This window comes from Salmo trutta, chromosome 13 (genome assembly GCF_901001165.1).
Source record: "Salmo trutta chromosome 13, fSalTru1.1, whole genome shotgun sequence".
Lineage (NCBI taxonomy): Eukaryota > Metazoa > Chordata > Actinopteri > Salmoniformes > Salmonidae > Salmo > Salmo trutta.
Genome location: NC_042969.1, coordinates 48,583,279 through 48,596,471, shown reverse-complemented (window position 1 = coordinate 48,596,471; position 13,193 = coordinate 48,583,279). Strand labels below are relative to the sequence as shown.

General features: G+C 42.9%; 1 protein-coding gene across 1 annotated transcript in view; it reads right to left on the bottom strand.

Moving 5' to 3' along the window:
- Nucleotides 1–5,852: 5,852 nt before the first annotated feature.
- Nucleotides 5,853–13,193, bottom strand: part of LOC115205893 (glutamate receptor ionotropic, kainate 4-like) — a 214,792-nt gene continuing 207,451 nt past the window's right edge. The window contains exons 18-19 of the mRNA XM_029772314.1: nucleotides 12,875–12,993; nucleotides 5,853–6,971 (exon numbers count right to left, since the gene is read on the bottom strand). Coding sequence (XP_029628174.1) covers nucleotides 6,582–6,971; nucleotides 12,875–12,993 — 509 coding nt within the window. The 3' untranslated portion in view covers nucleotides 5,853–6,581. The remainder of the gene's footprint in view (nucleotides 6,972–12,874; nucleotides 12,994–13,193) is intronic.

The following is a 13,193-nucleotide window of genomic DNA, read 5'->3' as shown; positions in this document are numbered from 1 at the left end:
GCTTCACCTCGACTGCTTTTCCAACAGTCTAGAAGGAGTTCCCACATATGCTGAGCACTTGTTGGTTGCTTTTCCTTCACTCTGTGGTCCAACTCATCCCAAACCATCTCAATTGGGTTGAGGTTGGGTGATTGTGGAGGCCAGGTCATCTGTTGCAGTAGTCCATCACTCTCCTTCTTGGTCAAATAGGCCTTACACAGCCTGGAAGTGTGTTGGGTCATTGTCCTGTTGAAAAACAAATGATAATCCCACTAAGCGCAAATCAGATGGGATGGCGTATCACTGCAGAATGCTGTGGTAACCATGCTGGTTAAGTGTGCCTTGAATTCTAAATAAATCACAGTGTCACCAGCAAAGCACCCCCACACCGTCACACCTCCTCCTCCATGCTTCACGGTGGGAACCACACATGAAGAGATCATCCGTTCACCTACTCTGCGTCTCACAAATACACAGCGAATGGAACCAAAAATCTAAAATTTGGACTCATCAGACCAAAGGACAGATTTCCACCGGTCTAATGTCCATTGCCTATTTTTCTTGGCCCAAGTAAGTCTCTTCTTATTACTGGTGTCCTTTAGTAGTGGTTTCTTTGCAGCAATTCGACCATGAAGGCCTGATTCACGCAGTGTCCTCTGAACAGTTGATGTTGAGATGTGTATGTTACTTGAACTATGTGAAGCATTTATTTGGGCTGCAATTTCTGAGGCTGGTAAATCTAATGAATGTATTCTCTGCAGCAGAGGTAACTGGGTCTTCCTTTCCTGTGGCGGTCCTCATGAGAGCCAATTTCATCAATGTGCTTGATGGTTTTTGCAACTGCACTAGAAGAAACTTCCAAAGTTCTTGAAATGTTCCGGATTGACTGACCTTCATGCCTTAAAGTAATGATGGACTGTCCTTTGTCTTTGCTTATTTGGGCTGTTTTTGGACTTGGTCTTTTACCAAACAGGGCTATCTTCTGTATACCACCCCTAACTTGTCACAACGCAACTGATTGTCTCAACCGCATTAATTGAAATGCATTCCAGGGGACTACCTCATGAAGCTGGTTGAGAGAATGCCAAGAGTGTGCAAAGCTGTCATCAAGGCAAAAGGTTGCTACTTTGAAGAATCTAAAATCTAGTTTTTTTTAAACACTTTTTTGGTTACTACATGATTCCATATGTGTTATTTCATAGTTTTGATATCTTCACTATTATTCTACAATGTAGAAAATAATAAAAATAAAGAAAAACCCTTGAATGAGTAGGTGTGTCCAAACTTTTGACTGGTACAATACGTTGTAAACTATAATTCATAGTCTAGGTTGTAGCAACCTCATGATGGGTAAATTATGTTACATTGAACTGGGTGAATGGAATATGAATGGAAGTCATCCAGTATGCTGTAATATAAATAAGGCCATGATCATGCAAAAACAAAACGTCCTCGCTCATCTTAAATGGCTATGACTGCCACTGTATCCACCATTCGTGTTAAAATGTTGCATGGCCTTACAATGTTCAATAAAGACAACATAACAAACAGGAAACGCTCAGAATGGCAGTTTATGTTTTAAGAAATGTATTTATAGTGGAATAAAAATGACAACATAAGAAAATAAAGCATATAAAATAGCAGCCAAATCCTGCCATCTTACCCAAGGTCTCCCAGTGAAAGTCTGAGTACTACTTCTTCTTCATGATGATTCCTTTTCATTCCAATTCAACTCCCTTTAGCCTTCAAGGTAATTGGCAATCTTATTTCAACTAGGCTTGATTTAATGTCTGTGAATGTTTTCGTGCATAAAAGTTGGGTGCACAGAATCCCACTATCCATTCGCTAAACTCGGGAGTTCATCCAGCTGACCCCACGTTGTCTCAGGGTGCGTCCCAAATGGCACCCAATTCCCTATATAGAGCACGCTACTTTTGACCAGAGCAGGTAATCGCAAAAGGGTACCATTTAGGATGCAATCTCTGTGACCTAGCAACTAGATGTTATAGAAAACCTGCTAATTGAATGTGTGAATGTATCATTACTCATCATGCCTGTAGATGTGTGTGCTTGTATGTGGATGTGTGGATGTGTTCCCACAAGTTCAATTTGATGGTTAAGCTGAGGGCTTGTAGAAATAGAGAGCCACTGGAACCTCCACAGGGAAACCCTGGTTGAGCATTCTGTATTTACACACTTATGACAATAATGTTCCATAAGAGGATTATGTGCATTGACACTATAGCCTCTGTATGATATAACAATGAGCTCTGTACAGCTTATTCTTTACCCCCTCTCTCTGTATCCATAGGATCTCGAAAACAAACACACTGTACAGAAAACATTTCTCAGAGAATAGTTACACAGCAAAACCAGAACAACTTCACTCACAGGGTAAAACCTCTTGTAAAGCATAAAGCATAATTTATTTTACGGGTATTCACATTGTATGGAAACATGTCGGACTGGTCTCTATTGGTAAAATGAACAGACATTTGAAAAGAAATTGAATCCTTTGAAAACAGATGATCTCACATGATGATTTCATTTGTAAAATGAAACTAAGGAATAGAATGGCCCTGCATACCACAAGTAAAGGAATTGTTCAATTACAACACCATATTTGGTATAATTGAGGGACTTTTAATGGGGCATACTTCTACACCTGCATTGCTTGCTGTTTGGGGTTTTAGGCTGGGTTTCTGTACAGCACTTTGAGATATCAGCTGATGTAAGGAGGGCTATATAAATACATTTGATTTGATTTGATATTTGTTGAACGTGGCGACATTGGCTACCAAATGAATTCACTAGTGATTTTCTAGCATTGAAGCAAGAGAACCTTTAAAAAAAGTGGTATTCAAAGTTGGGGTCGCTGCAGTGGGGTAGGCAAAATGTAAAAACCCCCCCATTTTTTAACAAAACATTAGCAACACCTTCCTAATATTGAGTTGCATTCCCTTTCGCCCTCAATTTGTTGGGACATGGACTCTACAAGGTGTCGAAAGCATTCCACAGGGATGCTGGCCTATGTTAACTCCAATACTTCCCACAGTTGTGTCAAGTTGGCTGGATGTCCGTTTAGTGGTGGACCATTCTAGCTACACACGGAAAACTGTTGAGCATGAAAAACCCAGCAGCGTTGCAGTTCTTAAAACACTAACCGGTGCGCCTGGCACCTACTACCATACCCCATTCAAAGGCACTTAAATCTTTTGTCTTGCCCATTCACCCTCTGAATGGCACACATACACAATCCATGTCTCAATTGTCTCATGGCTTAAAAATCCTTCTTTAACCTGTCTCCTCCCCTTTCATCTAGACTGATTGAAGTGGATTTAACAAGTGACATCAATAAGGGATCATAGCTTCACCTGGATTCACCTGGACAGTCTGTCATGGAAAGAGCAGGTATTCCTAATGTTTTGTATACTCAATCAGCATATAGATTTTTTTTAGGAACAAACAATTTAGAGTACAGATTATTGTATGGAACAATCATAGAAACGTTTTTGAGAAAGATACTTCAAAAATATAATTTTTTTCAGAAAATGGGTTTATTGGTTTCTTTTAATTTTTTATAAGAGATGAACGTGCAATGAATTGAAGGTTATTTGTTGATGTAAAAATCTAAATGTACACGTTTTAAGGTTGTGTCATTAGATTTCAGGTGGGGTCGCACAAAATTCTTGGGGGAAAAAAAGGAGGTCCCCAGACATTCTGGCGGAAGAAAATGGATTCCCCGCTGAAAAAGTTTGAATACCACTGTTCTAAAGAGATCTTTTGCATTTGTGGTCTGCTGGCTCAAGGGATATAGATGAAGGCATTATGAAAATAGACAACAGTTCTTTCTCCAGTCTCAGACCCTCATTGACCCAACCTAAGCGATCTGCTTAGCCGTTTCATTATCATCATTGTAAAAATGTATGGCCTAGGTCTTTCAGCCGCCTACACTAAGGCAGGAGAACGCATATACTATGGGGAATGGGAATGTTTGACTGGCGCGTTGTATAGATGCCTTGAAAAGCAATTTTAGAGATGAATGAAATCAACTAAATAGTGGATGGAATTCAAATGCTGAAAGAGTCCATCCAGATTTTAGATTGGATGTGACAAATACAAATGAACCTGACATACCTGGATGCCTCCAATCGAATACTTTGTCAAAATGGCCTGGTTTCAGGCACTCTTGACATATGAGTGGCACACCCCTTGGGCATTGTCAAGGAGACGGATCCATCAAAGCCTAATGTTGACAGACAGGCCACAGTTGTTCACTGTCGCCCACTCATTTTAGTCATTTTAGTAGAAAAGCACAGTCAAAACAACAAATCTCAAGGACACCACCAGCAACTTATAAAACATCCAGGAAATGAGTAACAACACATCGATGAATTTGCGATATGGTACATTGAATAAATCCACTTGAATGAACACATGGAGAAAGTACAGCTTTGCTCCACAAATCAAATCTGGCCTTGATTTCATTACTAGGGTTGTATTCATTAGGGCATGTGATGGAAAACACTTCCATTTTATTTTTGCTAAGTTTCTTATTGGACAAGTTCAAGTAGGCCCTCCCCATTTCACCCCTTTTTTTTAATACGACCCAGATCTTGCACTGAGGGTCTCTGTTGATGGTTAGAGGGACAGCTCACCCCAAACATTAAGTTTTGTAAACAGTGGGGAAATCTGTAGGCCTATACCCTAAATTAATGGGAATAATTGGCTCCATATAATTTTTGGAAATGCATATTGCAGAATTTACAAAACAGATGGTGATCCAGGAAAAAATGTCACATAAATGAGTTCAAACCCCTCATACATATGAAAGCGTAAGACAATGTTTAATTTTGGGTGGAGTCTTTAAAAATCTAAGTAAAATTCCTGTAAAAACATTTACTGGGAGCATTCAGTTTTAATTTGTTCTGGAATGTGTTGAATTCTTCCCCAATGCCACCATCTCAGTATGACTATCTCTGCAGTGTGACTATCTGCATTGCCTGTGTGTACTGTGTATGTAGTGTCTGTGTGTGTGCGCGCATGCCTTTGTGCCTGCATGTGTGAGTGTGTGCATTCCTGCGCGTGTGCATGAGTGTATAGTGCACGCCGCAGAGAGTGGGTCTGGGTCATGTCAAGGCAATAGTGCAGCACGAAGACAAGAGAGTGTGGAACAGACGGAATAGAGAGCACAAATTGGGAAAAGTGAACCAATACCAATCACTTACAGTATAAGGGATTCATATGAGACTGTATACCACAGTGGGCAATGGGAAGAAACTCAAAATGGTGGTATGTTGTGGTATCTAGTGTTGTTTATGACCCGTGATCTGGGGGCAATATCAAGAGACAGGACTCACACATGAGCAAAGGGAATGAATGATGACTATTTCTGATTACATTGGGGTTCTTTGTGTCTCTGGGCAAATTGTTTGAACGGGAAATTCACTCTCCCCTCCAATCATCAGCATCACACCTGCTGACATGCGTTGCTGTCTTTCAGAAATACATCTAAAACATATTTTTGTATAGAATATAATCACTATTATAAAACAAGTCATTGTGTTTGTTTTTATCTTCGGTTCTCTTTGTCGTCGTTGTCTCAAGGCTGTGATGCCAGTGGCGGTTCTAGACCATTTCAACTGGGGGGGCCAAGCTGGGGCCAGTTGTACTGTTAGAGGGGCCAGTTACATTAAACGTTATTGTTGTCATATCGTTTTCTTCACTGCATTGCAGGCATTAGCAGGCTAAAGACCATGTTCCGCGTTGCCACTGTCTAATAACGGATGTAAAAAAAGAACGATAGCAAAAATTTGTTATGTAAAAATTATTTCATACTCCACATTTAGGGGGGTCACAAGGGGGTCCACAATTGTTGTCACAGGGGCACTGCCCCCCCCAGAACCGCTAGTGCGTGATGCCCATCGTTCAAGATCAGCTTTTTTTGGGGCACTTTCACACAAAAAAAAGTATTCAAAGAATGATGCTGCATTGGAAGTCTTTTTCTATGTGTTCTCTGTTTGTAGCTGTGAAAAGGCAATAATGTACACACTCGGGAAAAGAAAACATTGTATCGTCTCAGAGAACAATAGAATGGTAACAATATGATCAATATCAAGAACACAACAAAAGGAGAAATAATTTAAAAACAGATCAACATTTAGCACAATGAGTGACAGAAAATACTGCATAGTACAAATGCCCCATAACCTGTGTCCTTCACATCCTAGACAGGGCATAGGACCTTCGAGACAGACAGCCAATACAGAGAGGTCGTATACCCTCTCACAGACTTCCTTTGGTAGTCTCTATGGACATGTCCAACGGCAGTTCCATCTCTAAGCCCATGGCATCATTCCAGAGCTCAAAGATCCCTTCCATGGGGGACGTGATCAAAATATCCACAGCCAAAGCCCCAGCCGCTGTCCTCCAAAATCAAACGCACCAGGACCAAAGCAGCTCAAGTCACAGTACCACATGACCTTCCCATGATGCTCCCTGTTGCCCCTGTGGAGGGGTGCCTACTGGGTACAGTAGTACAGTGGGTGTGTGGTGGTCTAGGTAGGTAAAGGTGTTGTCTAGGTCAAGGGGGTGCTTCCTTGTTATTCAGGTTCGCTACTGTTGGTCGCTTTCTCCCACTCTATGCTCTCCTCGCTGTGAGTGGGCGAGGCTCCGTGGCTGGGGCGCGCAGCCCGCAGCCCCTGGAAGCGCCGGCACTCGGGGCAGATGCGGATGTGGCTGCAGCCCCGCGCCACCAGAGCTGCCTCCTGCGCCAGTCTGTGGGAGAAGGGCTCAGAGAGGGGCAGGCCGGCGGCAGCGCCACACAGCTTGCCATTGCTCAAGCTGACAGCAGCAGCCCGCGCTCGGCGCTCCTCCAGGGGTAGGGGGCGAGGACGGAGCATGGTCGTCCCCCGCCGACGCCTCAGCTGTAGGCTGTCCCGGCACAGGACGATCCCCTGGAGCTCCCGTAGCATCTCCTCACACACCGACAGCTGCAACACACACAGGGAGAGAGAGGCTGGGAGATCTCACTGACACACTGCAAGATCAGAGACTGACAGGCAGGCTGACTTTAAACATGTTTTTATTTGGGGTAATAGACATAATACAACAAAATGTACAATATTGACCCAGAGGATATCACTTGAAAGCATTAATTAAAACGCTTGTTTCCAAAGTGGTCCTCCGACTGACAGACACCATGCAGGACAGACAACAGCTACACAAATAGGATAGAATGGGATGTACTGGACATTTAAGTCTGACAATATCTAACAAAAGGAAGTTAAGATTAAGTTTGTTGAGAAAATATCACAACCTAGGGTTTTCAAGGAAAAATAGACAACTGTACAACATTCTATACAGTACTTTTTTTGTTTTGTATTTTCACCCTTTTTTTCTCTCCAATTTCATGGTATCCTATTGGTAGTAGTTACAGTCGTCTCATTGCTGTAACTCTCGTACGGACTCGGGAGAGGCGAAGGTCGAGAGCCATGCGTCCTCCAAAACACAACCCAACCAAGCCGCACTGCTTCTTGACACAATGCCCATCCTACCTGCACTGTGTGTCGGGGGAAACACCATACACCTGGCGACCGTGTCAGCGTGCACAGTGCCCGGCCCGCCACAGGAGTCACTAGTGCGCAATAAGACAAGGATATCCCTGCCGGCCAAACCCTCCCCTAACACGGACGACGCTGGGCCAATTGTGCGCTGCCCCATGGGTCTACCGGTCACGGCCGGCTGCGACAGAGCCTGGACTCGAACCCAGAATCTCTAGTGGCACAGCGAGCACTGCGATGCAGTGCCTTAGACCACTGCACCACTCGGGAGGCTCTATACGGTACTTGATGGTTAAATACTGACATACACTGTACAGTGCCTTGCAAAATTATTCAGCCCCCTTGGCATTTTTCCTATTTTGTTGCATTACAACCTGTCATTTAAATTGACTTTTATTTGGATTTCATGTAATGGACATACACAAAATAGTCCAAATTGGTGAAGTGAAATAAAAATTTAAAAAAAGGAAAAGTGGTGCGTGCATATGTATTCACCCCCTTTTGCTATGAAGCCCCTAAATAAGATCTGGTGCAACCAATTGCCTTCAGATGTCACACAATTAGTTAAATTAAGTCCACCTGTGTGCAATCTGTCACATGATCTGTCACATGATCTCAGAAAATATACACCTGTTCTGAAAGGCCCCAGAATCTGCAACACCACTAAGCAAGGGGCACCACCAAGCAAGCGGCACCATGAATACCAAGGAGTTCTCCAAACAGGTCAGGGACAAAGTTGTGGAGAAGTACAGATCAGGTTTGGGTTATAAAAAAAGATCAGAAACTTTGAACATCCCACGGAGCACCATTAAATCCATTATTAAAAAATGGAAAGAATATGGCACCACAACAAACCTGCCAAGAGGGCCGCCCACCAAAACTCACAGACCAGGCAAGGAGGGCATTAATCAGAGAGGCAACAAAGAGACCAAAGATAACTCTGAAGGAGCTGCAAAGCTCCACATGGGAGATTGGAGTATCTGTCCATAGGACCACTTTAAGCCGTACACTACATAGAGCTGCGCTTTACGGAAGAGTGGGCAGAAAAAAAGCCATTGCTTCATTTAAGAAAAAAATAAGCAAACAAGTTTGGTGTTCGCCAAAAGGCATGTGGGAGACTCCCCAAACATATGGAAGAAGGTACTCTGGTTAGATGAGACTAAAATGTAGCTTTTTGGCCATCAAGGAAAACACAATTTCTGGCACAAACCCAACACCTCTCATCACCCTGAGAACACCACCCCCACAGTTAAGTATGGTGGTGGCAGCATCATGCTGTGGGGATGTTTTTCCATCGGCAGCGACTTAGAAACTGGTCAGAATTGAAGGAATGATGGATGGCATTAAATACAGGGAAATTCTTGAGGGAAACCTGTTTCAGTCTTCCAGAGATTTGAGACTGGGATGGAGGTTCACCTTCCAGCAGGACAATGACCCTAAGCATACTGCTAAAGCAACACTCGAGTGGTTTAACTTCTTATGGATGGTGGCAGTATTGAGTAGCTTGGATGACTGACGTCCCCAGAGTAAACTGCCTGTTACTCACTCCCAGAAACTAAGATATGCATATTATTAGTAGATTTGGATAGAAAACACTCTGAAGTTTCTAAAACTGTTTGAATGATGTCTGTGAGTATAACAGAACTCATATGGCAGGCAAAAACCTGAGAAAAAATCCAAACCGGAAGTGGTCTGTAGGACTTCAATTAATTCCTTATCCAAACTACAGTGTCTGTGGGGTCATTTTGCACTTCCTAATGCTTCCACTAGATGTCAACAGTCTTTAGAACCTTGTTTGAGGCTTCTACTGTAAAGTGGGGATGAATAAGAGCTCCTGGAGTCAGAACACTGCCAGCAGGGCATGAGCCTCGGGCATGAGCCTCAGGCATGCGCGCTCACGTGAGAGGTACCTCAGTTCGATTGCATTTCTGAAGACAAAGGATTTCTCCGGTTGAAACTTTATTGCGGATTTACGATAAAAACATCCTAAAGATTGATTCTATACATTGTTTGACATGTTTCTATGAACTGTAATAGAAATGTTTGAGTTTTCGTCTGACATGCTCGTCCTGAATTTGGATTTGTGAACTGAAGGCGCAAACAAAAAGGAGGCATTTGGACATAAAGGATGGACTTTATCGAACAAAACAAACATTTATTGTGGACCTGGGATTCCTGGGAGTGCATTCTGCTGAAGATCATCAAAGGTAAGTGAATATTTATAATGCTATTTCTGACTATTGTTGACTCCAACATGGCGGATATATTGTTTGGCACGTTTTTGTGTCTGAGCGCCGTACTCAGATCATTGCTTTTTCGGTAAAGCTTTTTTGAAATCTGACACAGCGGTTGCATTAAGGAGAAGTTTATCTAAAGTTCCATGTATAACACTTGTATTTTCATGAACATTTATGATGAGTATTTCTGTAAATTGATGTGGCTCTCTGCAAAATCACCGGATGTTTTGGAGGCAAAAGAGTACTGAACATAACGCGCCAATGTAAACTGAGATTTTTGGATATAAATATGAACTTTATCGAACAAAACATACATGTATTGTGTAACATGAAGTCATATGAGTGTCATCTGATGAAGATCATCAAAGGTTAGTGATTCATTTTCCCTCAATTTCTGCTTTTGGTGACTCCTCTATTTGGCTGGAAAATGGCTGTGTTTTTGTGTGTGTAGGCGCTGACCTAACATAATCATATGGTTTGCTTTCGCCGGGATTCAAGCCATAACAGGTTTTAAGGGGAAACATTTAAATGTCTTGGAATGGCCTAGTCAAAGCCCAGACCTCAATCCAATTGAGTATCTGTGGTATGACTTAAAGATTGCTGTACACCAGCGGAACCCATCCAACTTGAAGGAGCTGGAGCAGATTTGCCTTGAAGAATTGGCAAAAATCCCAGTGGCTAGGTGTGCCAAGCTTATAGCGATATACCCCAAGAAACTTGCAGCTGTAATTGCTGGCTCTACAAAGTATTGACTTTTGGGGGGTGAATAGTTATGTACGCTCAAGTTCTGTTTTTTGTTGTTTGTTTCACAATAAAAAATATTTTGCATCTTCAAAGTGGTAGGCATGTTGTGTAAATCAAATGATACAAACCCCGCAAAAATCAAATTTAATTCCAGGTTGTAAGGCAACAAAATAAGAAAAATGCCAAGGGGGGTGAGTACTTTCGCAAGCCACTGTATATAAAAAAGTATGTGGACACACATTCAAATTAGTGGATTTGGCTATTTCAGCCACAACCATGCAATCTCCATAGACAAACATTGGCAGTAGGATGGCCTTACTGAAGCGCTCAGTGACTTTTAATGTGGCACTGTCATAGGATGCCACCTTTCCAACAAGTCAGTTAGTCAAATTTCTGCCCTGCTAGAGCTACCCCTGTCAATTGTAACTGCTGTTATTGTGAAGTGGAAACGTCTAGGAGCAACAACGGCCCAGCCGCGAAGTGGTAGGCCACACAAGCTCACAGAACGGGATCGCCAAGTGCTGAAGCATGTAGTGTGTAAGAATCGTCTGTCCTCGGTTGCAACACTCACTACCGAGTTCCAAATTGCCTCTGGAAGCAGAGTCAGCACAAGAACTGTTTGTCTGGAGCTTCATGAAATAGGTTTACATGGCCGAGCAGCCGCACGCAAGCCTAAGATCACCATGTGCAATGCCAAGTGTCGGCTGGAGTAGTGTGAAGCTTACCGCCATTGGATTCTGAAGCAGTGGAAATGCGTTCTACAAAGTCATGAATCACTCTTCACCATCTGGCAGTCCGTCGGACAAATCTGGGTTTGGCGGATGCCAGGAGAACGCTACCTGACCCAATGCAAAATGCCAACTGTAAAGTTTGGTGGAGGAGGAATAATGGTCTGGGGCTGCTTTTCATACGTTGGGCTATGCCCCTTAGTTCCAGTGAAGGGAAATCTTAACGCTACAACATACAATTAAATTCTAGACGATTCTGTGCTGCCAACTTTGTGGGAACAGTTTGGGGAAGGCCCTTTCCTGTTTCAGCATGACAATGCCCCCGTGCACAAAGCGAGGTCCATAAAGAAATGGTTTGTCGAGATCGGTGTGGAAGAACTTGACTGGCCTGCACAGAGCCCTGACCTCAACCCCATCGAACACCTTTAGGATGAATTGGAATGCTGACTGCGGGCCTAATCACCCAACATAAGTGCCCAACCTCACTAACGCTCTTGTGGCTGAATGGAAGAAAGTCCATGCAGCAATGTTCCAACATCTAGTGGAAAGCCTTCCCAGAAGAGTGGAGGCTTTTATAGTAGCAAAGTGGACCAACTCCATATTAATACCCATGATTTTGGTTTAATTAATACCCATTCTTATATATTATGAAATTATTGTGAAATACTGGTTACATTATACATTTTGCCATTCTCATCCCCATAACATAAGACAAATCCCTGCCCTGCATGTATCTGTGTGTGCTTGTGTGCCTGTCTCCTCTCTGTCTTCCTCTCCCAATGATATCACACAGTGTCAGTGTGGACTAGACTAAGTCAGGGTGAGGAGTACAGGCATCATAATCACACATCACAGTTAGCTGTAGTCACACAGTACATCTTTCTAACTGGGTTAGCCATGGCATCTCCCTTTGTGCAATGTAATAGAAGGGATCAAGCTTACAGAGGCAATGGGTGGGCTATGAGCCATGCCATTATAACTGACAAAAATCAAACAAGCCATTCCAAATACGCACTTAGATAGGTAGACAGCTTGTACGCACACACACTAATTTGATCGTTTCCTAGTCCCCCAAAAAATAAGTCAGGTGGCATGGGCTTTTCTGTACACAGGCTGGTTTATTTAGATATATATATTTTTTATCACAGTGTTGTATCGGGAACAAATCCAATTGAAAACAGTCATATTTCGTAAAGAAAAACATTACAGAAAAACACAGCAGAAACTGAAATTAAATAATTTCCAAACCATGAAACTACGTCTCATTTAAAAGTTCATTCAAAGCGGGCTGATTTTTAGGTTGTTCAAGAATAAAAGCACAGCATTTAAAGTCACATTCACTACCAGTGGAGACAGCTGAGGTCTACTACATAAAGGCATGTAGATAGATAGTGTATGTGAGGTATTATCTTTGGCAGAGGTCTCGGAGGCAAATAAAAGGAATGGCGCCCACTTGGCAAGGGGCTGGCAGGGATAGGAAGCTATGTGCTTCACCCTGTGTGAGGCAGCATAGTGGGGCTCATGGGGCTTGCTGCTTCTGGAGTTGAGCTGGGTCTGGGAGAAGAGCGCATCAGGGCGGGGAGAGGGAGACAAAGCAGATGCAGGTAAAATAGCCCTCTCTCACCTCTGTTCCGGGCGTCTGCCGCAGAAACCACATAAACTCCAGCACTGCCATAAAGATGGCCACCAGGAGACCGCACACCAGCACCACGAAGATACCGCCTATGTTTTCCATGCCTAGTCCTGGGAGGCAGGGAGAGAGAGAGGGCAAGAGAGACAGAGAGAGAAAGAAAGAAAGAAAGAAAGAAAGAAAGAAAGAAAGAAAGAAAGAAAGAAAGAAAGAAAGAAAGAAAGAAAGAAAGAAAGAAAGAAAGGGAAAGAGTCAAAAAATGTAAAACAGAAATACCTTGCTTAGATAAGTATTCAGACCCTTTGCTATGACA